Source organism: Salvelinus namaycush, chromosome 17, assembly GCF_016432855.1.
Source record: "Salvelinus namaycush isolate Seneca chromosome 17, SaNama_1.0, whole genome shotgun sequence".
Taxonomy (NCBI): domain Eukaryota; kingdom Metazoa; phylum Chordata; class Actinopteri; order Salmoniformes; family Salmonidae; genus Salvelinus; species Salvelinus namaycush.
Window position 1 is genome coordinate 22,097,269 of NC_052323.1, and position 27,645 is coordinate 22,124,913.

Genomic DNA, 27,645 nt, shown 5'->3' on the forward strand with positions numbered 1-27,645 from the left:
GTGTTTATTGGTCAGGGCGTGAGTTTTGGGTGGGCAGTCTATGTTTTCTATTTCTATGTGGGGTTTTGTGTTCGGCCTGGTATGATTCTCAATCAGAGACAGGTGTGTATCGTTTGTCTCTGATTGAGAGTCATACTAAGGCAGCCAGGGTTTCACTGGTGGTTTGTGGGTGTTTGTTCCTGTGTCAGCGTTTGGGCCACACAGGACTGTCAGGTTAGTCACGTTTGTTGTTTTGTTAATTTGTAGTGTTTGTTGGTTTGCCATTAAATCATGAATACTTATCCCTCCGCATCTTGGTCCGATCCATGCTCCTCCTCGTCTGAGGAGGAGAATGACATTGACAGCCGTCACAATTGGTGTCCTTTAGTAGTGGTTTCTTTGCAGAAATTCGACCATGAAGGCCTGATTCACACAGTCTCCTCTGAACAGTTGATGTTGAGATGTGTCTGTTACTTGAATTCTGTGAAGCATTTATTTGAGCTGCAATTTCTGAGGCTGGTAACTCTAATGAACATATCCTCTGCAGCAGAGGTAACTCTGGGTCTTCCATTCCTGTGGCGGTCCTCATGAGAGACAGTTTCATCATAGCACTTGATGGTTTTTGCGATTGCACTTGAAGAAACTTTCAAAGTTCTTAAAATGTTCCGTATTGACTGACCTTCATGTCTTAAAGTAATGATGGACTGTCGTTTCTCTTTGCTTATTTGAGCTGTTCTTGCCATAATATGGACTTGGTATTTTACCAAATAGGGCTATCTTCTGTATACCCTACATACCTTGTCACAACACAAATGATTGCCTCAAACACATTAAGAAGGAAAGAAATTCCACAAATGAACTTTTAAGAAGGCAAACCTTTTAATTGAAATGCATTCCAAGTGACTACCTCATGAAGCTGGTTGAGAGAATGCCAAGAGTGTGCAAAGCTGTCATCAAGGAAAAGGGTGGCTATTTGAAGAATCTCAAATATAAAATATATTTTGATTTGTTTAACACTTTTTTGGTTACTGCATGATTCCATATGTGTTATTTCATATTATTGATGTCTTCACTATTGTTCTACAACATAGAAAATAGTAAAAATAAAGATAAACCTTGAATGAGGAGGTGTTCTAAAAATTTTGACCAGTAGTTTACATATGAGATGAGTAATGCAAAATATGTAAACATTATTAAAGTGACTAGTGTTCCATTATTAAAGTGGTCAGTTATTTCAGGTCTATGTTTATAATGTGATAGTGATGATTATTTAACAATATTTAACAATCTGTTGGCCTTGAGATAGAAGCTGTTTTTCAGTCTAAGTCCCAGCTTTGATGCACCTGTACTGACCTCGCCTTCTGGATGATAGCTGGGTGAACAGGCAGTGGCTCGGGTGGTTGTTGTCCATGATGATTTTTTTGGCCTTCCTGTGACATTGGGTGCTGTAGGTGTCCTGAAGGGCAGGTAGTTTGCCCCCGGTGATGCGTTGGGCAGACCGCACCCCCCTCTGGAGAGCCTTGCAGTTGCGGGCGATGCAGTTGCCGTACCAGGCGGTGATACAGTCCAACAGGATGCTCTCAATTGTGCATCTGTAAAGGTTTGTGAGGGTTTTAGGTGCCAAGCCAAATTTCTTCAGCCTCCTGAGGTTGCGCCTTCTTCACCACACTGTGTGGGTGGACCATTTCAGTTTGATGTATACAGTGATGTATAGGCTGAGGAACTTGAAGCTTTCAACCTTCTCCACTGCGGTCCCATTGATGTGGATTGGGGGATGCTCCCTTTTCTGTTTCCTGAAGTCCACAATCAGCTCCTTTGCTTTGTTGACATTGGGTGAGAGGTTATTTTCCTGGCACCAGGAAAATAGGGTGTCAGGTAAGGTAGAGGTGATATGATCCTTGACTAGTCTCTCAAAGCACTTCATGATGACAGAAGTGAGTGCTACGGGGCGATAGTAATTTAGTTCAGTTACCTTTGCTTTCTTGTGTACAGGAACAATAGTGTAGTGGACATTTTGAAGCATGTTGGGACAGTAGAGTAATATTGATGGCAATTTGCATATACTCCAGAATGTTATGAAGAGTGATCAGATGAATTGCAAAGTCCCTCTTTGCCATGCAAATTAACTGAATCCCCAAAAAACATTTCCACTGCATTTCAGCCCTGCCACAAAAGGACCAGCCTACATCATGTCAGTGATTCTCTCATTAATACAGGTGTGAGTGTTGACGAGGACAAGGCTGGAGATCACTCGTTCATGCTGATTGAGTTTGAATAACAGACTGGAAGCTTCAAAAGGAAGGTGGTGCTTGGAATCATTGTTCTTCCTCTGTCAACCATGATTACCTGCAAGGAAACACGTGTCGTCATCATTGCTTTGCACAAAAAGGGCTTCACAGGCAAGGATATTGCTGCCAGTAAGATTGCACCTAAATCAACCATTTATCGGATCATCAAGAACTTCAAGGAGAGCGGTTCAATTGTTGTGAAGAAGGCTTCAGGGCGCCCAAGAAAGTCCAGCAAGAGCCAGGACCATCTCCTAAAGTTGATTCAGCTGCAGGATCGGGGCACCACCAGTACAGAGCTTGCTCAGGAATGGCAGCAGGCAGGTGTGAGTGCATCTGCACGCACAGTGAGGCGAGGACTTTTGGAGGATGGCCTGGTGTCAAGAGGGCAGCAAAGAAGCCACTTCTCTCCAGGAAAAACATCAGGGATAGACTGATTTTCTGCAAAAGGTACAGGGATTGGACTGCTGAGGATTGGGGTAAAGTCATTTTCTCTGATGAATCCCCTTTCCGATTGTTTGGGGCATCCGGAAAAAAGCTTGTCCAGAGAAGACAAGGTGAGCGCTACCATCAGTCCTGTGTCATGCCAACAGTAAAGCATTCTCAGCCAAGGGAGTGGGCTCACTCACAATTTTACCTAAGAACACAGCCATGAATAAAGAATGGTACCAACACATCCTCAGAGAGCAACTTCTCCCAACCATCCAGGAACAGTTTGGTGACGAACAATGCCTTTTCCAGCATGATGGAGCACCTTGCCATAAGGCAAAAGTGATAACTAAGTGGCTCGGGGAACAAAACATTGATATTTTGGGTCCATGGCCAGGAAACCCCCCAGACCTTAATCCCATTGAGAACTTGTGGTCAATCCTCAAGAGGCGGGTGGACGAACAAAAACCCACAAATTCTGACAAACTCCAAGCATTGATTATGCAACAATGGGCTGCAATCAGTCAGGATGTGGCCCAGAAGTTAATTGACAGCATGCCAGGGCGGATTGCAGAGGTCTTGAAAAAGAAGGGTCAACACTGCAAATACTTACTCTTTGCATCAACTTCATGTAATTGTCAATAAAAGTCTTTGACACTTATGAAATTGTCACGACTTCCGCCGAGGTCGGTCCCTCTCCTTGTTCAGGCGGCGTTCGGCGATCGACGTCACCGGTCTTCTAGCCTTCGCCGATCCACCTTTAATTTTCCATTTGTTTTGTCTTGTTTTTCCGCACACCTGGTTTGCATTCCCTCATTACTCGTCTTGCATATAACCCTCAGTTTCCCCCCATGTCTGTGTGTGGAATTGTTATATGTAAATGTATGTGTGCTCCAGGCTGGTTTGCGCCGGGTTATTGTAACCCGTGTGTGTTTAGTTTTCTGAGTACCGTGTTTTGTTCGCCTCAATAAAGGGCTCCGTTTGCTATTTCTGCTCTCCTGCGCCTGACTTCCCTGCAGCCAGTTACGCACTCCTTTACAGAAATGCTTGTAATTATACTTCAGTATTCCATAGTAACATCTGACAAAAATATCTAAAGACACTGAAGCAGCAAACTTTGTGGAAATTAATATTTGTGTCATTCTCAAAACTTTTGGCCACGACTTTAGACTGGGATAGGGAGAGATTGAATATGTCCGTAAACACTCTAGCCAGCTGGTCTGCGCATTCACTGAAGACGCAGCTATGGATGCCGTCTGGGCTGGCATCCTTGCGAGGGTTAACATGCTTAAATGTCTTACTCACGTCGGCCACGGAAAGGAGAGCACACAGTCCTTGGTAGCGGGTCGCGTCAGTGGCGTTGTGTTATCCTCAAAGCGGGCGACTAAGGTGTTAAGCTTGTCCGGAAGCAAGACGTCGGTGTTTGCGACGTGGCTGGTTTTCCCTTTGTAGTCCGTGATTGTCTGTGGACCCTGCTCGTGTCTGAGCCGTTGAATTGCAACTCCACTTTGTCTCTATTCTGATCGTTTGCCTGTTTGATTGCCTTATGGAGGGAATGACTACACTGTTTGTATTCAACCATATTTCCAATCACCTTGCCATGGTTTAATGTGATGGTTTGCGCTTTCAGTTTTGAGCGAATGCTGCCATCTATCTACGGTTTCTGGTTAGGGTAGGGTTTAATAGTCACAGTGGGTACAACATCTCCATCACCTGATAAACTCAGTCACCGTATCAGTGTATTCGTCTACATTATTCTCGGAGGCTACCCGTAACATATCCTAGTCCGCGTGATCAAAACAATCTTGAAGCGTAGATTCCGATTGGTCAGACCAGTGTTGAATAGTCCTTCCTGTTTGAGTTTCTGCCTATAGGAAGGGAGGAGCAAAATGGAGTCGTGATCAGATTTGCTGAAAGGAGGGCAGGGAGGGCCTTGTAGGCATCCCGGAAGTTGGAGGAATAATGGTCAAGTGTTTTAGAAGTGCGAGTACATCAGTCAATGTTTTCATAGAAGTTCGGCAGCCTTTTTCTCAAAATTGCTTTGTTAAAATCCCCAGCTACAATAAATACGGCCTCAGGATATGTGGTTTCCAGTTTGCATAAAGTCCAGTGGAGTTCTTTGAGGGCCATCGTGGTATCAGCTTGAGGGGGGGTATACACGGCTGTGACTATAACCGAAGAGAATTCTCTTGGGAGATAATACGGTCGACATTTGATTGTGAAGTATTCTAGGTCGGGTGAACAAAAGGACTTGAGTTCCTGTATGTTCTCACAGTCACACCATGAGTCGTTAATCATGAAACTGTCACGCCCTGACCTTAGAGATCCTTTTTATGTCTCTATTTTGGTTTGGTCAGGGCGTGAGTTGGGGTGGGCATTCTATGTTTTGTGTTCTATGTTTTCTATTTCTGTGTGTTTGGCCGGGTGTGGTTCTCAATCAGAGGCAGCTGTCTATCGTTGTCTTTGATTGAGAACCATACTTAGGTAGCCTTTTCCCACCTGTGTTTGTGGGTAGTTGTTTTCTGTTTAGTTTGGTTACCTTACAGAACTGTTCGTTTGTCTCGTTGTTATTTTTGTTCGTAGTGTTCTGAGTTAAATAAAAATCATGAACACGTACCACGCTGCGCTTTGGTCCACTCCTCATTCTTCATCAAACGAGCTTTACAGAAACATACACCCCCACCCTTCTTCTTCCTGGAGAGATATTTGTTACTGTTTGCGCGATGAACTGAGAACCCAACTGGCTGGACAGACTCAGACAGTATATCCTGAGAGAGCCATGTTTCCGTGAAACAGAGTATGTTACAATCCCTGATGTCTCTCTGGAAAGAAATCCTCGCCCTGAGCTTGTCAACTTTATTATCCAGAGACTGAACATAAGCAAGTAATATACGCTGAAGCGGTGGCAGGTGTGCACACCTCCTAAATCGGATTAGAAGACCACTCTGCGTACCTCTCCTCCACCGGCGGGGTTTTGGATCGGCCTCTGGAATCAGTCCAATTGCCCTGGGGGGTACGAACAAAGGATTAGATTCGGGAAAGTCGTATTCCTGGTCGTAATGCTGGTAGTGCTGGTGAGAACTATCCAATAGTTCTTCCCGGCAAAAAAAATCTGGGCTAATAATGTAAGAAATAAGACTTAACAAAAACAAGATACTGCAAAGTTTCCTAAGAGCTAGAGGCACAGCAACTCTCTCTGTCGGAGCAATTCTTTTCAATAATCTCCGTATGTGATATTTGTGTTGGATAAATAAGATACATGATTACTAACAAAAATACACACGCGCCAATTTAATTCCACTAAATTATGCAAATTAACCTATAGACCGTATTTCCATCAATTAATAAAAAGCATTATTTTGGAATGGCATTTTTGTTCTCCTGGTCATTTTGACCAGCAACTGTTTATTTATCGGCTTTTCATTTTTTTAGCGATCAAATTTGGCTGTTGCCGGCTAGCAGTAACCCTGGTAGGTAGATAGGTAGGTAGGTAGTGCAAAAAGTAGTGCACTGGGCCTTTACTAGTATTAGTGGACCGATATAGCCGTCTGTAGCGCCCAAAATAAATAAATCCCCGAACATCTTCCTGTGGCTATGCAAAGGAGACCTCCCTGGTCTTTGTGGTTGAATCTGTCTTTGAAATTCACTGCTTGACATAGGGATCTTGCAGATAATTGTACATGTGGGGTACAGAGAGGGTAGTAGTCATTCAAAAACCATGTTAAACACTATTATTGCACACAGCGATTTCATGCAACTTATTATGTGACTTGTTAAGCAAATGTTTACTCCTGAACTTATTTAGGCTTGCCGTAACAAAGAATTTGAATACTTATTGACTCAAGACATTTCAGGTTTTGTTTTCTAATTAACTTGTAACAATATAATTCCACTTTGACATTATGGGGTATTGTGTGTCAGTGACACAACATCTAAATGTAATCTATTTTAAATTCAGGCTGTAACTCAACAAAATGTGGAAAAAGTCAAGGGGTGTGAATACTTCCTAAAGGCACTGTGGGTAGGTACAGTGCATTCAGAAACTATTCAGACCACTTTTTGTTACGTTACAGCCTTATTCTAAAATTCAGCAATCTACATAAAATACCCCATAATGACAACGCAAAAACAGGTTTTTAGACAGTTTTGCAAATGTATTCAAAATAAAAAATGGAAATATCACATTTACATAAGTATTCAGGCCCTTTACTCAGTACTTTGTTGAAGCACCTTTGGCAGTGATTACAGCTGCGAGTATTATTGGGTATAACGCTTCAAGCATGACACACCTGTATTCTTCTCTGCAGATCCTCTCAAGCTCTGTCAGGTTGGATGAGGAGCGTCGGGCTCTGGCTGGGCCACTCAAGGACATTCAGAGACTTGTCCTGAAGCCACTCCTGCATTGTCTTGGCTGTGTGCTTAGGGTCGTTGTCCTGTTTGAAGGTGAACCTTCGCCCTAGTCTGAGGTCCTGAGTGCTCTGGAGCAGGTTTTCATCAAGGATCTCTCTGTACTTTGCTCTGTTCATCTTTCCCTCGATCCTAACTGGTCTCCCAGTCCCCGCCGCTGAAAAACATCTCCACAGCATGATGCTGCCACCACCATGCTTCACCGGTAGGGATAGTATTGGCCAGGTGATGAGCGGTACCTGGTTTCCTCAACACTTGACGCTTGGCATTCAGGCCAAAGAGTTCAATCTTGGTTTCATCCTGTTTCTCATGGTCTGAGAGTCTTTAGGTGCCTTTTGGCAAACTCCAAGCAGGCTGTCATGTGCCTTTTACTGAGGAGTGGCTTCCGTCTGGCCAATCTACCATAAAGGCCTGATTGGTGGAGTGCTGCAGAGATGGTTGTCCTTCTGGAAGGTTCTCCCATCTCCACAGAGGAACTCTGGAGCTTCGTTAGAGTCACCATCGGGTTCTTGGTCACCTCCCTGACCCAGGCCCTTCTTCCCTGATTGATCAGTTTGGCCGGGCAGCTAGCTCTAGGAAGAGTGCCTTTCCAAATCATGTCCAATCAAATGAATTTACCACAGGTGGACTCCAATCAAGTTGTAGAAACATCTCAAGGATGATCAATGGAAACAGGATGCACCTGAGCTCAATTTCGAGTCTCATAGCAAAGGGGCTGAATACTTCTGTATCTATTTATTTATTTATTTATTGAAAAAAACTGTTTTCACTTTGTCATTATGGGGTATTGTGTGTAGATTGTATTAATTTAATACATTTTAGAATAAGGCTGTAATGTAACAAAATGTGTAAAAACATTTCTCTCCCTTCTCCTTTTTCTCATCCTGTCCCCCATCTTTCTCCCCTTCCCTTTTTCCTCTATCTACCCTTCCTCCTCTCTCTAGCGGTCCCCTTCCCCCTGAGCCACAGGCTCTCCATGAAGGAAGTGTTTGACTGTGAGGGGAAGCCTAGAGTAGACCTGCTAAAAGCCCACCTCACCAAGGAGGGCCGTCTGGAGGAGGTGGTGGCCCTACGCATCATCAATGAGGGAGCTGCCATCCTGTGCCAGGAGAGGACCATGCTGGATATAGAAGCCCCAGTCACAGGTGAGGAGGGAGAGGAAGGAAAGGAGGAGAGTGGGGAGGAAGGAGAAGACCATGCTGGATATAGAGGCCCGAGTCACAGGTGAGGAGGGAGAGGGGGAAGGAAAGGAGGAGAGTGGGGAGGAAGGAGAGGACCATGCTGGATATAGAGGCCCCAGTCACAGGTGAGGAGGGAGAGGGGGAAGGAAAGGAGGAGAGTGGGGAGGAAGGAGAGGACCATGCTGGATATAGAGGCCCCAGTCACAGGTGAGGAGGGAGAGGAGGAAGGAAAGGAGGAGAGTGGGGAGGAAGGAGAAGACCATCCTGGATATAAAGGCCCCAGTCACAGGTGAGGAGGGAGAGGGGGAAGGAAAGGAGGAGAGTGGGGAGGAAGGAGAAGACCATGCTGGATATAGAAGCCCCAGTCACAGGTGAGGAGGGAGAGGGGGAAGGAAAGGAGGAGAGCGGGGAGGAAGGAGAAGACCATGCTGGATATAGAAGCCCCAGTCACAGGTGAGGAGGGAGAGGGGGAAGGAAAGGAGGAGAGCGGGGAGGAAGGAGAAGACCATGCTGGATATAGAAGCCCCAGTCACAGGTGAGGAGGGAGAAGGGGAAGGAAAGGAGGAGAGCGGGGAGGAAGGAGAAGACCATGCTGGATATAGAAGCCCCAGTCACAGGTGAGGAGGGAGAGGGGGAAGGAAAGGAGGAGAGTGGGGAGGAAGGAGAAGACCATGCTGGATATAGAGGCCCCAGTCACAGGTGAGGAGGGAGAGGGGGAAGGAAAGGAGGAGAGTGGGGAGGAAGGAGAAGACCATGCTGGATATAGAGGCCCCAGTCACAGGTGAGGAGGGAGAGGGGGAAGGAAAGGAGGAGAGTGGGGAGGAAGGAGAGGACCATGCTGGATATAGAAGCCCCAGTCACAGGTGAGGAGGGAGAGGGGGAAGGAAAGGAGGAGAGCGGGAAGGAAGGAGAAGACCATGCTGGATATAGAAGCCCCAGTCACAGGTGAGGAGGGAGAGGGGGAAGGAAAGGAGGAGAGTAGGGAGGAAGGAGAGGACCATGCTGGATATAGAGGCCCCAGTCACAGGTGAGGAGGGAGAGGAGGAAGGAAAGGAGGAGAGTGGGGAGGAAGGAGAAGACCATGCTGGATATAGAGGCCCAGTCACAGGTGAGGAGGGAGAGGGGGAAGGAAAGGAGGAGAGTGGGGAGGAAGGAGAAGACCATGCTGGATATAGAGGCCCCAGTCACAGGTGAGGAGGGAGAGGGGGAAGGAAAGGAGGAGAGTGGGGAGGAAGGAGAGGACCATGCTGGATATAGAAGCCCCAGTCACAGGTGAGGAGGGAGAGGGGGAAGGAAAGGAGGAGAGTGGGGAGGAAGGAGAAGACCACGCTGGATATAGAGGCCCCAGTCACAGGTGAGGAGGGAGAGGGGGAAGGAAAGGAGGAGAGCGGGGAGGAAGGAGAGGACCATGCTGGATATAGAGGCCCCAGGGAGGGAGGGTTAAAGAGAGGGAGATGTAGGGTTAAAGAGAGTTAGGGTTAAATAGAGGGAGAGTTAGGGTTAAAGAGAGGGAGAGGTAGAGTTAGAGGGATAGGTAGGGTTAAAGAGAGGGGGAGGTAGGGTTAAGGAGAGTTAGGGTTAAATAGTGGGGAGGTAGGGTTAAATAGAGGGAGAGGTAGGGTTAAAGAGAGGGGGAGGTAGGGTTAAGGAGATGGAGGTGTAGTGTTTAATAGAGGTGGAGGTAGGGTTAAAGAGATGTAGTGTTAAAGGAGGGAAGGTTGGGTTAAAGAGAGTGGGAGGTAGGGTTAAATAGAGGGAGAGTTAGGGTTAAAGAGAGGGAGATGTAGAGTTAAAGAGAGGGAGAGGTAGAGTTAAATAGAGGGATAGGTAGGGTTAAAGAGAGTTAGGGTTAAATAGTGGGGGAGGTAGGGTTAAATAGAGGGAGAGGTAGAGTTAAATAGAGGGATAGGTAGGGTTAAAGAGAGGGGAGGTAGGGTTAAATAGAGGGAGAGTTAGGGTTAAAGAGAGGGAGATGTAGAGTTAAAGAGAGGGAGAGGTAGAGTTAAATAGAGGGATAGGTAGGGTTAAAGAGAGTTAGGGTTAAATAGTGGGGGAGGTAGGGTTAAATAGAGGGAGAGGTAGGGTTAAAGAGAGGGGAGGTAGGGTTAAGGAGAGTTAGGGTTAAATAGTGGGGGAGGTAGGGTTAAATAGAGGGAGAGGTAGAGTTAAATAGAGGGATAGGTAGGGTTAAAGAGAGGGGGAGGTAGGGTTAAATAGAGGGAGAGTTAGGGTTAAAGAGAGGGAGATGTAGAGTTAAAGAGAGGGAGAGGTAGAGTTAAATAGAGGGATAGGTAGGGTTAAAGAGAGTTAGGGTTAAATAGTGGGGGAGGTAGGGTTAAATAGAGGGAGAGGTAGAGTTAAATAGAGGGATAGGTAGGGTTAAAGAGAGGGGAGGTAGGGTTAAATAGAGGGAGAGTTAGGGTTAAAGAGAGGGAGATGTAGAGTTAAAGAGAGGGAGAGGTAGAGTTAAATAGAGGGATAGGTAGGGTTAAAGAGAGTTAGGGTTAAATAGTGGGGGAGGTAGGGTTAAATAGAGGGAGAGGTAGAGTTAAATAGAGGGATAGGTAGGGTTAAAGAGAGGGGAGGTAGGGTTAAGGAGAGTTAGGGTTAAATAGTGGGGGAGGTAGGGTTAAATAGAGGGAGAGGTAGAGTTAAATAGAGGGATAGGTAGGGTTAAAGAGAGGGGGAGGTAGGGTTAAAGAGAAGGGGAGGTAGGGTTAAAGAGAGGGGGAGGTAGGGCTAAAGAGATGGGGAGGTAGGGTTAAAGAGAGTGGGAGGTAGGGTTAAAGAGAGTTGGTGTTAAATGGAGTTATATAGAGGGACAGGTAGGGCTTAATAGAGGGGGAGGTAGGGTTAAAGAGAGGGGGAGGTAGGGTTAAAGAGAGGGGGAGGTAGGGTTAAAGAGAGGGGGAGGTAGGGTTAAAGAGAGTTAGGGCTAAATAGAGGGAGAGGTTTAGTTAAATAGAGTGTGAGGTAGGGTTAAAGAGAGTGGGAGGTAGGGTTAAAGAGAGTGGAAGGTAGGGTTAAAGAGGGGGGGAGGTAGGGTTAAAGAGAGTTAGGGCTAAATAAAGGGAGAGGTTTAGTTAAATAGAGTGGGAGGTAGGGTTAAAGAGAGTTGGGGTTAAATACAGGGGGACGTAGGGTTAAAGAGAGGGGGAGGTAGGGTTAAAGAGAGGGGGAGGTAGGGTTAAAGAGAGGGGGAGGTAGGGTTAAAGAGAGGGGGAGGTAGGGTTAAAGAGAGGGAGAGGTAGGGTTAAATAGAGGGGGAGGTAGGGTTAAAGAGAGGGGGAGGTAGGGTTAAAGAGAGGTGGACGTAGGGTTAAAGAGAGGGGGAGGTAGGGTTAAAGAGAGGTGGACGTAGGGTTAAAGAGAGGGAGAGGTAGGGTTAAAGAGAGGTGGACGTAGGGTTAAAGAGAGGGGGAGGTAGGGTTAAAGAGAGGGGGAGGTAGGGTTAAATAGAGGGGGAGGTAGGGTTAAATAGAGAGGAGGTAGGGTTAAAGAGAGTGGGAGGTAGGGTTAAAGAGAGTGGGAGGTAGGGTTAAAGAGAGTTAGGGTTAAATAGAGGGAGAGGTTTAGTTAAATAGAGTGGGAGGTAGGGTTAAAGAGAGTTAGGGTTAAATAGAGGGAGAGGTTTAGTTAAATAGAGTGGGAGGTAGGGTTAAAGAGAGTTGGGGTTAAATACAGGGGGACGTAGGGTTAAAGAGAGGGAGAGGTAGGGTTAAAGAGAGGTGGACGTAGGGTTAAAGAGAGGGGGAAGGTAGGGTTAAAGAGAGGGGGAGGTAGGGTTAAGGAGAGTTATGGTTAAATAGTGGGATAGGTAGGGTTAAAGAGAGGGGGAGGTAGGGTTATAGAGAGGGGGAGGTAGGGTTAAAGAGAAGGGGAGGTAGGGTTAAAGAGAGGGGGAGGTAGGGTTAAATAGAGGGATAGGTAGGGTTAAAGAGAGGGGAAGGTAGGGTTAAAGAGAAGGGGAGGTAGGGTTAAAGAGGGGGGGAGGTAGGGTTAAAGAGAGGGGGAGGTAGGGTTAAATCGAGGGAGTGGTAGGGTTAAATAGAGTGGGAGGTAGGGTTAAAGAGAGTTGGGGTTAAATAGAGGGAGAGGTTGAGTTAAATAGAGTTGGAGGTAGGGTTAAAGAGAGGTAGTGTTAAATGGAGGGAGATGTAGGGTTATATAGAGGGACAGGTAGGGCTAAATAGAGGGGGAGGTAAGGTTAAAGTGAGGGGGAGGTAGAGTTAAAGAGAGGGGGAGGTAGGGTTAAAGAGAGGTGGAAGTAGGGTTAAAGAGAGGGAGAGAGGGGGTTAAAGAGAGGGGGGGTAGGGTTAAAGAGAGGGGGAGGTAGGGTTAAAGAGAGGGGGAGGTAGGGTTAAAGAGAGGTGGAGGTAGGGTTAAAGAGAGGTGGACGTAGGGTTAAAGAGAGGGGGAGGTAGGGTTAAAGAGAGGTGGATGTAGGGTTAAAGAAAATGGATGTAGGGTTAAAGAGAGGGGGAGGTAGGGTTAAAGAGAGGTGGACGTAGGGTTAAAGAGAGGTGGACGTAGGGTTAAAGAGAGGGGGAGGTTGGGTTAAAGAGAGGTGGAAGTAGGGTTAAAGAGAGGGGGAGGTAGGGTTAAAGAGAGGGGGAGGTAGGGTTAAAGAGAGGGGGAGGTAGGGTTAAAGAGAGGGGGAGGTAGGGTTAAATAGAGAGGAGGTAGGGTTAAAGAGAGGGCGAGGTAGGGTTAAAGAGAGGTGGAGGTAGGTTTAAATAGAGAGGAGGTAGGGTTATAGAGAGGGGGAGGTAGGGTTAAATAGAGAGGAGGTAGGGTTAAATAGAGAGGAGGTAGGGTTAAAGAGAGGGGGAGGTAGGGTTAAATAGAGAGGAGGTAGGGTTAAATAGAGAGGAGGTAGGGTTAAAGAGAGGGCGAGGTAGGGTTAAAGAGAGGTGGAGGTAGGTTTAAATAGAGAGGAGGTAGGGTTAAAGAGAGTGGGAGGTAGGGTTAAAGAGAGTGGGAGGTAGGGTTAAAGAGAGTTAGGGTTAAATAGAGGGAGAGGTTTAGTTAAATAGAGTGGGAGGTAGGGTTAAAGAGAGTTAGGGTTAAATAGAGGGAGAGGTTTAGTTAAATAGAGTGGGAGGTAGGGTTAAAGAGAGTTGGGGTTAAATAGAGGGAGAGGTTTAGTTAAATAGAGTGGGAGGTAGGGTTAAAGAGAGTTGGGGTTAAATACAGGGGGACGTAGGGTTAAAGAGAGGGAGAGGTAGGGTTAAAGAGAGGTGGACGTAGGGTTAAAGAGAGGGGGAAGGTAGGGTTAAAGAGAGGGGGAGGTAGGGTTAGGGTTAAATAGTGGGATAGGTAGGGTTAAAGAGAGGGGGAGGTAGGGTTAAAGAGAAGGGGAGGTAGGGTTAAAGAGAAGGGGAGGTAGGGTTAAAGAGGGGGGGAGGTAGGGTTAAAGAGAGGGGGAGGTAGGGTTAAATCGAGGGAGAGGTAAGGTTAAATAGAGTGGGAGGTAGGGTTAAAGAGAGTTGGGGTTAAATAGAGGGAGAGGTTGAGTTAAATAGAGTTGGAGGTAGGGTTAAAGAGAGGTAGTGTTAAATGGAGGGAGATGTAGGGTTATATAGAGGGACAGGTAGGGCTAAATAGAGGGGGAGGTAGGGTTAAAGTGAGGGGGAGGTAGAGTTAAAGAGAGGGGGAGGTAGGGTTAAAGAGAGGTGGAAGTAGGGTTAAAGAGAGGGAGAGGGAGGGTTAAAGAGAGGGGGAGGTAGGGTTAAAGAGAGGGGGAGGTAGGGTTAAAGAGAGGGGGAGGTAGGGTTAAAGAGAGGTGGACGTAGGGTTAAAGAGAGGGGGAGGTAGGGTTAAAGAGAGGGGGAGGTAGGGTTAAAGAGAGGTGGACGTAGGGTTAAAGAGAGGGTGAGGTAGGGTTAAAGAGAGGGGGAGGTAGGGTTAAAGAGAGGGAGAGGGAGGGTTAAAGAGAGGGGGAGGTAGGGTTAAAGAGAGGGGGAGGTTGGGTTAAAGAGAGGTGGAAGTAGGGTTAAAGAGAGGGGGAGGTAGGGTTAAAGAGAGGGGGAGGTAGGGTTAAAGAGAGGGGGTGGTAGGGTTAGAGAGAGGGGGAGGTAGGGTTAAATAGAGAGGAGGTAGGGTTAAATAGAGAGGAGGTAGGGTTAAAGAGAGGGCGAGGTAGGGTTAAAGAAAGGTGGAGGTAGGTTTAAATAGAGAGGAGGTAGGGTTAAAGAGAGTGGGAGGTAGGGTTAAAGAGAGTGGGAGGTAGGGTTAAAGAGAGGGGGAGGTAGGGTTAAAGAGAGGGGGAGGTAGGGTTAAATCGAGGGAGAGGTAGGGTTAAATAGAGTGGGAGGTAGGGTTAAAGAGAGTTGGGGTTAAATAGAGGGAGAGGTTGAGTTAAATAGAGTTGGAGGTAGGGTTAAAGAGAGGTAGTGTTAAATGGAGGGAGATGTAGGGTTATATAGAGGGACAGGTAGGGCTAAATAGAGGGGGAGGTAGGGTTAAAGTGAGGGGAGGTAGAGTTAAAGAGAGGGGGAGGTAGGGTTAAAGAGAGGTGGAAGTAGGGTTAAAGAGAGGGAGAGGGAGAGGGAGGGTTAAAGAGAGGGGGAGGTAGGGTTAAAGAGAGGTGGACGTAGCGTTAAAGAGAGGGGGAGGTAGGGTTAAAGAGAGGGGGAGGTAGGGTTAAAGAGAGGTGGACGTAGGGTTAAAGAGAGGGGGAGGTAGGGTTAAAGAGAGGTTGAGGTAGGGTTAAATAGAGGGGGGGGTAGGGTTAAAGAGAGGGGGAGGTGGGGTTAAATAGAGTGGAGGTAGGGTTAAATAGAGAGGAGGTAGGGTTAAAGAGAGGTGGAGGTAGGGTTAAATAGAGAGGAGGTAGGGTTAAAGAGAGTGGGAGTTAGGGTTAAAGAGAGTGGGAGGTAGGGTTAAAGAGAGTGGGAGGTAGGGTTAAAGAGAGTTAGGGTTAAATAGAGGGAGAGGTTTAGTTAAATAGAGTGGGAGGTAGGGTTAAAGAGAGTTGGGGTTAAATACAGGGGGACGTAGGTTTAAAGAGAGGGAGAGGTAGGGTTAAAGAGAGGTGGACGTAGCGTTAAAGAGAGGGGGAGGTAGGGTTAAAGAGAGGGGGAGGTAGGGTTAAAGAGAGTTAGGGTTAAATAGTGGGATAGGTAGGGTTAAAGAGAGGGGGAGGTAGGGTTAAAGAGAAGGGGAGGTAGGGTTAAAGAGAGGGGGAGGTAGGGTTAAATAGAGGGATAGGTAGGGTTAAAGAGAGGGGGAGGTAGGGTTAAAGAGAAGGGGAGGTAGGGTTAAAGAGGGGGGGAGGTAGGGTTAAAGAGAGGGGGAGGTATGGTTAAATAGAGTGGGAGGTAGGGTTAAAGAGAGTTGGGGTTAAATAGAGGGAGAGGTTGAGTTAAATAGAGTTGGAGGTAGGGTTAAAGAGAGGTAGTGTTAAATGGAGGGAGATATAGAGGGACAGGTAGGGTTAAAGTGAGGGGGAGGTAGAGTTAAAGAGAGGGGGAGGTAGAGTTAAAGAGAGGGGGAGGTAGGGTTAAAGAGAGGTGGAAGTAGGGTTAAAGAGAGGGAGAGGGAGGGTTAAAGAGAGGGGGAGGTAGGGTTAAAGAGAGGGGGAGGTAGGGTTAAAGAGAGGGGGAGGTAGGGTTAAATAGAGGGAGAGGTAGGGTTAAAGAGAGGTGGACGTAGCGTTAAAGAGAGGGGGAGGTAGGGTTAAAGAGAGGGGGAGGTAGGGTTAAAGAGAGGGGGAGGTAGGGTTAAAGAGAAGGGGAGGTAGGGTTAAAGAGGGGGGAGGTAGGGTTAAAGAGAGGGGGAGGTATGGTTAAATAGAGTGGGAGGTAGGGTTAAAGAGAGTTGGGGTTAAATAGAGGGAGAGGTTGAGTTAAATAGAGTTGGAGGTAGGGTTAAAGAGAGGTAGTGTTAAATGGAGGGAGATATAGAGGGACAGGTAGGGCTAAATAGAGGGGGAGGTAGGGTTAAAGTGAGGGGGAGGTAGAGTTAAAGAGAGGGGGAGGTAGAGTTAAAGAGAGGGGGAGGTAGGGTTAAAGAGAGGTGGAAGTAGGGTTAAAGAGAGGGAGAGGGAGGGTTAAAGAGAGGGGGAGGTAGGGTTAAAGAGAGGGGGAGGTAGGGTTAAAGAGAGGGGGAGGTAGGGTTAAATAGAGGGAGAGGTAGGGTTAAAGAGAGGTGGACGTAGCGTTAAAGAGAGGGGGAGGTAGGGTTAAAGAGAGGGGGAGGTAGGGTTAAAGAGAGGGGGAGGTAGGGTTAAAGAGAGGGGGAGGTAGGGTTAAAGAGAGGGGGAGGTAGGGTTAAAGAGAGGTGGACGTAGGGTTAAAGAGAGGGTGAGGTAGGGTTAAAGAGAGGGGGAGGTAGGGTTAAAGAGAGGGAGAGGGAGGGTTAAAGAGAGGGGGAGGTAGGGTTAAAGAGAGGGGGAGGTAGGGTTAAAGAGAGGGGGAGGTAGGGTTAAAGAGAGGGTGAGGTAGGGTTAAAGAGAGGGGGAGGTAGGGTTAAAGAGAGGTGGACGTAGGGTTAAAGAGAGGGGGAGGGAGGGTTAAAGAGAGGGAGAGGGAGGGTTAAATAGAGGGAGAGGGAGGGTTAAAGAGAGGGGGAGGTAGGGTTAAAGAGAGGGAGAGGTAGGGTTAAATAGAGGGAGAGGGAGGGTTAAAGAGAGGAGAGGTAGGGTTAAAGAGAGGGAGAGGGATGTACATACATAATGAATGTACATAATGAGTAATTGTTTTTGGCTTAATCATAACTGTTGTGCCAAATGTCACTTAATGGAATCAATCGCCTTCAGATTTTCTCAATAATAGCAGTACTTTGTCAATATCTACAAAACAATCTCCTTGCCAATAATATGGTGAACTGAATTGAATTGAGAGAGTGATGGGACGGGGGAACGGGAGGTAGAGAGATGCTGACAGAGGAACAGAAGATGGTTTGGCAGATAAATAGAGAGAGGGACAATGAAAGAGGAGAAAGAGAGAATGGTCTTGTGCCGCTGCCTGTAGCCTACATTAAAAATACCAGCGGAAAAGCTCTGTTTTAGTTTTGACTTGTGTATCTACTGGCTAGCTTTGGTGTGTGTCTTTTTCCATGGAAACGCTAGCTGTAAAATAATTCCATGATAGCACACATCCCACACACACAGTGAGAGAAGAGACAGTAGCTAGCTACTCTATGGTTTTCACAGTTACTGCTAGTCCCTAGAGAGAAGAGGTGGTAGGCAGGCTGGAGGCAGGCTTCACACAGACAGACAGACACCAGCCATTACGCTTCTCCCTAACGCTCTATGCTGTTTGTTCTGTAGGAACATATGACAGAAAGGAGTGAGTGTAGTGGGGGTTGTGCCACTGTCAGAGTAGGGCTTTTTTTATTTGACAATTTACATTTTCATGGAATTTACTTGAAAAATATGAGAAAGGGTTGATGTTTACCTTTCTGCTTTGTTGTCACTTCCAGAGACTGGTTGGAATATATTCAGGTTGTCATCTATTGTAAGACTAGATGAAACTAAAGTATTATACTCAGGTTGGCATCTATTGTAAGACTAGATGAAACTAAAGTATTATACTCAGGTTGGCATCTATTGTAAGACTAGATGAAACTAAAGTATTATATTCAGGTTGTAATCTATTGTAAGACTAGATGAAACTAAGGTATTATACTCAGGTTGGCATCTATTGTAAGACTAGATGAAACTAAAGTATTATACTCAGGTTGGCATCTATTGTAAGACTAGATGAAACTAAAGTATTATATTCAGGTTGTAATCTATTGTAAGACTAGATGAAACTAAAGTATTATACTCAGGTTGGCATCTATTGTAAGACTAGATGAAACTAAAGTATTAGGAATGTGATTATGTAGTACTGAGGTTGTGTGTTTAACATTGTTGTGTTTGAGGTTGTATGTTAGTCTAAGCATAGAGACCCTTCAAATTACTAGAAGGATTCTAATGTCCACTTCTATGAGTGTAACGTTGTTGTAACATTGTGTTTCAGTGTGTGGAGACATCCACGGTCAGTTCTTTGACCTGATGAAGCTGTTTGAGGTCGGCGGTTCCCCCGCGACGACACGCTACCTCTTCCTAGGGGACTACGTGGACCGGGGCTACTTCAGTATTGAGGTGAGGGCACACTACAGTACCTAGTGCACACTATCTAGTCCACACTATCTTGTGCACACTACCTAGTCCACACTATCTAGTGCACACTACCTAGTCCACACTATCTAGTGCATACTACCTAGGGACACAATACCTACAGCATATTTCCTAGAGGCACACTATCTAGTGCACACTAGCTACTGCATACTTTCCTAGAGGCACATTACTTTCTGCATACTAGGAAGTGTTTAACCAGGTAGCTTTGAATCTAGGACTTTGAGCCTGACATCAAGTGAGTAGCTAACTGGACATTTTTTCTTCTGAGCCGTACTGTTACTAACAGATCTTTCTGTGTCCTCTCTCTCCTCTCTCAGTGTGTGTTGTATCTGTGGTCGTTGAAAATCCTCTACCCGAAGACGTTATTTCTTCTACGGGGAAACCATGAATGTAGACACCTGACAGAATATTTCACTTTCAAAACTGAATGTGAGTATTTGCCCACTGAGCACAGACTTCAATTCAACGTCTTTGGCTATCCACATAGGAGATACCTTTTTGGTTCCAGTTAGAACCCTTTTTGGTTTTAGGTAGAACCCTTTTAGGTTCCATGTAGAACCCTCTGTGGAGAGGGTTCTTCATGGAACCCCAAAGGGTTCTTCTATGAGGACATTTTTTATTGTTTTATTTTATTTATTTAACCTTTATTTAACTAGGCAAGTCAGTTAAGAACAAATTCTTATTTACAATGACGGCCTACCCCGGCCAAACCCTAACCCGGATGACGCTGGGCCAATTGTGCCCCGCCCTATGGGACTCCCAATCACAGCCGTTTGTGATACAGCCTAGAAATGAACCAGGATCTGTAGTGACGCCTCTAGCACTGAGATGCAGCACTTTAGACCGCTGCGCCACTCGGGAGCCCCAACCATGTTAGGTTCTAGATAGCACCTTTTTTTCTAAGAGTCTATTCCACGTTGGTTCAACATAATTTCATTGAAATGAAGTAGAAACGTTGATTCAACCAGTGTGTGTCCAGTGGGTGTGTTCTCCTCCCTTTCCTCCCCTCCCTTAATACTAGTGTCCTCGCTTCTCCGTTGTTCCATCTCTCACATCCATTTCTCATCCAACGCTCATTCCATCCTCTCATCCATCCATCCTCCCCTCTGTCTCTCCGAGAACAGAGAACAGGTGATTAGAAGGAAATTAATTTGGCCCTTAATGATTGGCCCAGAGACGTAGTCTGCTGTGTGTGATTGGCCAGGGGACGAGGAGTCTAATTTCCCCTGATGCTTATGGCGAATAGTGGGCGCCCTCAATTACTATCTGCTGTGTGTGTGTGTGAGAGAGAGAGAAAGAGAGAGAGAGAGAAAGAGGGAGGGAGGGAGGAAGAGAGAGAGAGAGAGAGAGAGAGGGAGAGAGAGAGAGAGAGAGGGAGAGAGAGAGGGAGAGAGAGAGAGGGAGGGAGAGAGAGAGGCTGGTGAAATGGTATTGATGATCTCTCTCTACATTAATAATCTCTCTGACAAACACACTCACATACTGTACCCATATACACACACATACTGTACACACACATACTGTACCCATATACACACACGTACTGTACACACATATACACACACATACTGTATACACATATACTGTACCCATATACACACACGTACTGTACACACATATACACACACATACTGTACACACACATACTGTACCCATATACACACACGTACTGTACACACATATACTGTACCCATAAACACACACGTACTGTACACACATACTGTACCCATATACACACATGTACTGTACACACATATACTGTACCCATATACACACACGTACTGTACACACATATACTGTACACATATACACACACGTACTGTACACACATATACTGTACCCATATACACACACGTACTGTACACACACATACTGTACCCATATACACACACATACTGTACACACATATACTGTACACATATACACACACGTACTGTACACACATATACTGTACCCATATACACACACATACTGTACACACATATACTGTACACATATACACACATACTGTACACATGTACACACACATACTGTACACATGTACACACACATACTGTACAGTACACACACACATAGTGTACACATGTACACACATACTGTACAGTACACACACATACTGTACAATACACACACATACTGTACACATGTACGCACACATACTGTACACATGTACACACACATACTGTACAGTGCACACACACACACTGTACATTACATACACATACTGTACACATGTACACACATATATTCTACACATGTACACACACACACACATACTGTACAGTACACACACATACTGTACACATGTACACATACATACTGTACACATGTACACACACACTGTACACGTGTACACACACATACTGTACACATGTACAAAAGCACACACATACACAGCATAGTTTGGCTACTGGCCTATAGTGCTTGGCTACTTCACCATGGTGTTTTGATTTACTCTCTCCATCTCTCTCTCTCTCCCTCTCCCTCTCACTTTCTCTTTCTTTCTTTCTTTCTCTCTCTCCCTCTCTCTCGCTATCTCTCTCTCCCTCTCTCTCTCTGTTTCTCTCTCCGTCTCTCTCTCTCCCTCTCTCTCTCTGTTTCTCTCTCCGTCTCTCTCTCTCTGTCACCCCCTGTCCTTTCACTCTGCCCCCATCCTCTCTCTCCCCTCCCCCTTTTCAGGTAAGATAAAGTACTCCGAGCAGGTGTATGACTCGTGTATGGATGCGTTTGACTGCCTGCCGCTGGCTGCTCTGATGAACCAGCAGTTCCTGTGTGTCCATGGAGGGCTCTCGCCAGAGATCCACACGCTCGACGACATCAAAAAGGTTCAGACACAACGCCCACTGTACTGTAAATGTTTTTTATAACACACAAACACACTGTCAATGCCCTGGTTACCATGGAGATTCAACCCTTGTTTTGACTCCACTTCCTGTACAGTACATGCTGTCCTCTCTCTCTCTCTCTCTCTCTCTCTCTCTCTCTCTCTCTCTCTTTGTTCTGTTTCTTTTTCTAGTCCAGTTGAACAGGTTCTGTTATCCCTGTGTTCTGGTTATCTCTTGTGTAGATAGGAATATATTGTATCTATACAGTGAATGCATCTGTTGTGTTGTCGTTGTCTCTGTAATCCAGTTGGACAGGTTCAAGGAGCCTCCAGCTTTCGGGCCCATGTGTGACCTGCTGTGGGCCGACCCACTCGAAGACTTTGGCAACGAGAAGACGCAAGAGTACTTTGGCCACAACACAGTCAGAGGCTGCTCCTACTTCTACAGGTAAACACATGTTTTAACATGACAACGCACACAGACACCAATACGGATACACACACACTCACATCTGGTGCATCTTTAGGTGTGATATACAGGGGAAAGGTGAGGAACAACGTACTGGAGGTGAGATGGAAACATGTTGTACTGGTAGACTACAAGCTGCTTCAGAGATACAACAACCAAAGACTAATTGGGATTTGTACAGCTGTAGAACCACACACACATATTTCAGCTTAAACCATATCCCACTGCTTTAAGGTTTCCCAGTAGGTATTCCCAGCAGTCATAGGTACAGTCATCAATATAATCAATATAATATATCCAGTCCAAACAAGTTTGTCGAAGGTTTACTGATCATTTATTTAATTATTTGTTTCTGTTTTTGTTGCTCCACTTTTTGTATATGTACTGTATCTTGTATGTTGAGTTGTTTGTATGTGAGACAAAGGATTTTTCCCCCCTGTATTTTTCTTTGTTTGTTTATTTGTTGTGATATCTCTGTACAATTGTTGTTTTCTAGGACCGAACTGAGGGAGGGGGTGGGGTAGGTTAGGTATATGGGGTGATTGGGGTGGGTGGCTTGGAGGGGGTTGGGGTGAGTGGTTTGGAGGGAATCAAGGTGGGTAGACTGAGGTGTGTGGAGGGAGGGCTTGGGATATGGTAAAATCTTTGTACATACATTGATGTACATTTTGTAAAAATTTTATATAAAAAAACAAAAAACATCCCACAATCCCTAGGGAGACTGCACCGTTCTGTTTCCATGACGACTGGCTACTACTGCTAGATTGGGGATTGATATTAAGACACAGTGAGGAAAAAAGAGCTTGAGAGAGACAGGGAGTGAGGGAGAAAAAAGAGATTAATAAATTGAGAGACCAGAGGATTGGAGTGATGGATAGTTGAGACTGTTGTCATAATATGGTGCTATACAATATGGAGCCTACACCAGTCTACTGAGAGAAACATACACTGCCCTCCTACTAGATCTGGTTCTGCTGTTCATTTTGGGCTCAATGATGACCCCTGGTGGTCATTCATTTACATTTACATTTACATTTAAGTCATTTAGCAGACGCTCTTATCCAGAGCGACTTACAAATTGGTGCATTCACCTTATGACATCCAGTGGAACAGCCACTTTACAATAGTGCATCTAAATCTTTTAAGGGGGGGGGGGGGGGGTCAGAAGGATTACTTTATCCTATCCTAGGTATTCCTTAAAGAGGTGGGGTTTCAGGTGTCTCCGGAAGGTGGTGATTGACTCCGCTGTCCTGGCGTCGTGAGGGAGTTTGTTCCACCATTGGGGTGCCAGAGCGGCGAACAGTTTTGACTGGGCTGAGCGGGAACTGTACTTCCTCAGTGGTAAGGAGGCGAGCAGGCCAGAGGTGGATGAACGCAGTGCCCTTGTTTGGGTGTAGGGCCTGATCAGAGCCTGAAGGTACTGAGGTGCCGTTCCCCTCACAGCTCCGTAGGCAAGCACCATGGTCTTGTAGCGGATGCGAGCTTCAATTGGAAGCCAGTGGAGAGAGCGGAGGAGCGGGGTGACGTGAGAGAACTTGGGAAGGTTGAACACCAGACGGGCTGCGGCGTTCTGGATGAGTTGTAGGGGTTTAATGGCACAGGCAGGGAGCCCAGCCAACAGCGAGTTGCAGTAATCCAGACGGGAGATGACAAGTGCCTGGATTAGGACCTGCGCCGCTTCCTGTGTGAGGCAGGGTCGTACTCTGCGGATGTTGTAGAGCATGAACCTACAGGAACGGGCCACCGCCTTGATGTTATTTGAGAACGACAGGGTGTTGTCCAGGATCACGCCAAGGTTCTTAGCGCTCTGGGAGGAGGACACAATGGAGTTGTCAACCGTGATGGCGAGATCATGGAACGGGCAGTCCTTCCCCGGGAGGAAGAGCAGCTCCGTCTTGCCGAGGTTCAGCTTGAGGTGGTGATCCGTCATCCACACTGATATGTCTGCCAGACATGCAGAGATGCGATTCGCCACCTGGTCATCAGAAGGGGGAAAGGAGAAGATTAATTGTGTGTCGTCTGCATAGCAATGATAGGAGAGACCATGTGAGGTTATGACAGAGCCAAGTGACTTGGTGTATAGCGAGAATAGGAGAGGGCCTAGAACAGAGCCCTGGGGGACACCAGTGGTGAGAGCACGTGGTGAGGAGACAGATTCTCGCCACGCCACCTGGTAGGAGCGACCTGTCAGGTAGGACGCAATCCAGGCGTGGGCCGCGCCGGAGATGCCCAACTCGGAGAGGGTGGAGAGGAGGATCTGATGGTTCACAGTATCGAAGGCAGCCGATAGGTCTAGAAGGATGAGAGCAGAGGAGAGAGAGTTAGCTTTAGCAGTGCGGAGCGCCTCCGTGATACAGAGAAGAGCAGTCTCAGTTGAATGACTAGTCTTGAAACCTGACTGATTTGGATCAAGAAGGTCATTCTGAGAGAGATAGCAGGAGAGCTGGCCAAGGACGGCACGTTCAAGAGTTTTGGAGAGAAAAGAAAGAAGGGATACTGGTCTGTAGTTGTTGACATCGGAGGGATCGAGTGTAGGTTTTTTCAGAAGGGGTGCAACTCTCGCTCTCTTGAAGACGGAAGGGACGTAGCCAGCGGTCAGGGATGAGTTGATGAGCGAGGTGAGGTAAGGGAGAAGGTCTCCGGAAATGGTCTGGAGAAGAGAGGAGGGGATAGGGTCAAGCGGGCAGGTTGTTGGGCGGCCGGCCGTCACAAGACGCGAGATTTCATCTGGAGAGAGAGGGGAGAAAGAGGTCAGAGCACAGGGTAGGGCAGTGTGAGCAGAACCAGCGGTGTCGTTTGACTTAGCAAACGAGGATCGGATGTCGTCGACCTTCTTTTCAAAATGGTTGACGAAGTCATCTGCAGAGAGGGAGGAGGGGGGGGGGGAGGGGGAGGAGGATTCAGGAGGGAGGAGAAGGTGGCAAAGAGCTTCCTAGGGTTAGAGGCAGATGCTTGGAATTTAGAGTGGTAGAAAGTGGCTTTAGCAGCAGAGACAGAAGAGGAAAATGTAGAGAGGAGGGAGTGAAAGGATGCCAGGTCCGCAGGGAGGCGAGTTTTCCTCCATTTCCGCTCGGCTGCCCGGAGCCCTGTTCTGTGAACTCGCAATGAGTCGTCGAGCCACGGAGCAGGAAGGGAGGACCGAGCCGGCCTGGAGGATAGGGGACATAGAGAGTCAAAGGATGCAGAAAGGGAGGAGAGGAGGGTTGAGGAGGCAGAGTCAGGAGATAGGTTAGAGAAGGTTTGAGCAGAGGGAAGAGATGATAGGATGGAAGAGGAGAGAGTAGCGGGGGAGAGAGAGCGAAGGTTGGGACGGCGCGATACCATCCGAGTAGGGGCAGTGTGGGAAGTGTTGGATGAGAGCGAGAGGGAAAAGGATACAAGGTAGTGGTCGGAGACTTGGAGGGGAGTTGCAATGAGATTAGTGGAAGAACAGCATCTAGTAAAGATGAGGTCAAGCGTATTGCCTGCCTTGTGAGTAGGGGGGGAAGGTGAGAGGGTGAGGTCAAAAGAGGAGAGGAGTGGAAAGAAGGAGGCAGAAAGGAATGAGTCAAAGGTAGACGTGGGGAGGTTAAAGTCACCCAGAACTGTGAGAGGTGAGCCGTCCTCAGGAAAGGAGCTTATCAAGGCATCAAGCTCATTGATGAACTCTCCGAGGGAACCTGGAGGGCGATAAATGATAAGGATGTTAAGCTTGAAAGGGCTGGTAACTGTGACAGCATGGAATTCAAAGGAGGCGATAGACAGATGGGTAAGGGGAGAAAGAGAGAATGACCACTTGGGAGAGATGAGGATCCCGGTGCCACCACCCCGCTGACCAGAAGCTCTCGGGGTGTGCGAGAACACGTGGGCAGACGAGGAGAGAGCAGTAGGAGTGGCAGTGTTATCTGTGGTGATCCATGTTTCCGTCAGTGCCAAGAAGTCGAGGGACTGGAGGGAAGCATAGGCTGAGATGAACTCTGCCTTGTTGGCCGCAGATCGGCAGTTCCAGAGGCTGCCGGAGACCTGGAACTCCACGTGGGTCGTGCGCGCTGGGACCACCAGGTTAGGGTGGCCGCGGCCACGCGGTGTGAAGCGTTTGTATGGTCTGTGCAGAGAGGAGAGAACAGGGATAGACAGACACATAGTTGACAGGCTACAGAAGAGGCTACGCTAATGCAAAGGAGATTGGAATGACAAGTGGACTACACGTCTCGAATGTTCAGAAAGTTAAGCTTACGTTGCAAAAATCTTATTGACTAAAGTGATTAAAATGATACAGTACTGCTGAAGTAGGCTAGCTAGCAGTGGCTGCGTTGTTGACTTTGTTAGAAAGTGTAGCTGGCTAGGTAACCTCGATAGCTAGCTAGGTAACCTCGGTAACTGGCTAGATAATTAGTCTAAACTACACAATTGTCTTAGATACAAGGACAGCAAAGACAACTATGTAGCTAGCTAACACTACACTAATCAAATCGTTCCGTTGTAATGTAATAGTTTCTACAGTGCTGCTATTCGGTAGAAGTTGGCTAGCTAGCAGTGTGACTAGGTAGGAGAACGGCAGCGCGGCGGACGAAAATAGCTGGCTAGCTAACCGATAATTACTCTAGACTACGAATGTAATAGTTTCTACAGTGCTGCTAACACTACACTAATCAAGTCGTTCCGTTGTTCCGTTGAATGTAATAGTTTCTACAGTGCTGCTATTCGGTGGCTAGCTGGCTAGCTAGCTAGCAGTGTTGACTACGTTACGTTACGTTAAAAGAACGAAAATAGCTGGCTAGCTAACCGAAACTGGCTAGCTAACGCAACTATCTTAGATACAAAGACAGCAAAGACAACTATGTAGCTAGCTAACACTACACTAATCAAGTCGTTCCGTTGTTCCGTTGAATGTAATAGTTTCTACAGTGCTGCTATTCGGTGGCTAGCTGGCTAGCTAGCAGTGTTGACTACGTTACGTTACGTTACGTTACGTTAAAAGGACGAAAATAGCTGGCTAGCTAACCGATAGTCTAAACTACCCAATTATCTTAGATACAAAGACAGCAAAGACAACTATGTAGCTAGCTAACACTACACTAATCAAGTCGTTCCGTTGTTCCGTTGAATGTAATAGTTTCTACAGTGCTGCTATTCGGTGGCTAGCTGGCTAGCTAGCTAGCAGTGTTGACTACGTTACGTTACGTTAAAAGAACGAAAATAGCTGGCTAGCTAACCGAAATTAGTCTAAACTACACAATTATCTTTGATACAAAGACGGCTATGTAGCTAGCTAAGATCAAGCAAATCAAACCGTTGTACTGTAATGAAATGAAATGAAATGTGATACTACCTGTGGAGCGAAGCGGAATGCGACCGGACAGCAAGGTGGAATCCCTCCCATTCAATGTAAACTGTTTCAGAGTAGGCCTACTATCCTAGTCTGATATAATGCAGGGTTGTTCAGAATGAAATCTCTCTCTCTCCAGTTACCCTGCAGTGTGTGAGTTTCTACAGACCAACAACTTGTTGTCAGTCATCAGAGCACATGAAGCGCAAGATTCTGGGTAAGAGAAGCCCTACTTTTTCTTTGGTTATTGACAAAACACCGTGTTATTCTTCACATGGTGAGTGACATAGTGACAGTAAACACTAACTTAATGTATTATGTTTGAAAACATTCACCTGTCCACCCCAGTGTGTGTTGATCCGGGGCTGGGGATGTGGGTTAAGTGTTTGGGGGCTGGGGATGTGGGTTAAGTGTTTGGGGGGTGGGGATGTGGGTTAAGTGTTTGGGGGCTGGGGATGTGGGTTAAGTGTTTGGGGGGTGGGGGTGTGGGTTAAGTGTTTGGGGGGTGGGGGTGTGGGTTAAGTGTTTGGGTTGTGGGGATGTGGGTTAAGTGTTTGGGGGCTGGGGGTGTGGATTAAGTGTTTGGGGGCTGGGGATGTGGGTTAAGTGTTTGGGGGGTGGGGGTGTGGGTTAA

General features: G+C 46.8%; 1 protein-coding gene across 1 annotated transcript in view; it reads left to right on the top strand.

The window, feature by feature from the left end:
- LOC120062153 (serine/threonine-protein phosphatase 2B catalytic subunit alpha isoform-like) overlaps positions 1 to 27,645 on the top strand; it is a 76,831-nt gene that overhangs the window by 19,411 nt on the left and 29,775 nt on the right. The window contains exons 2-7 of the mRNA XM_039011959.1: positions 8,045 to 8,245; positions 18,250 to 18,374; positions 18,728 to 18,839; positions 21,090 to 21,235; positions 21,543 to 21,682; positions 27,151 to 27,228. Of these exons, the coding sequence (XP_038867887.1) occupies positions 8,045 to 8,245; positions 18,250 to 18,374; positions 18,728 to 18,839; positions 21,090 to 21,235; positions 21,543 to 21,682; positions 27,151 to 27,228 (802 nt within the window). The remainder of the gene's footprint in view (positions 1 to 8,044; positions 8,246 to 18,249; positions 18,375 to 18,727; positions 18,840 to 21,089; positions 21,236 to 21,542; positions 21,683 to 27,150; positions 27,229 to 27,645) is intronic.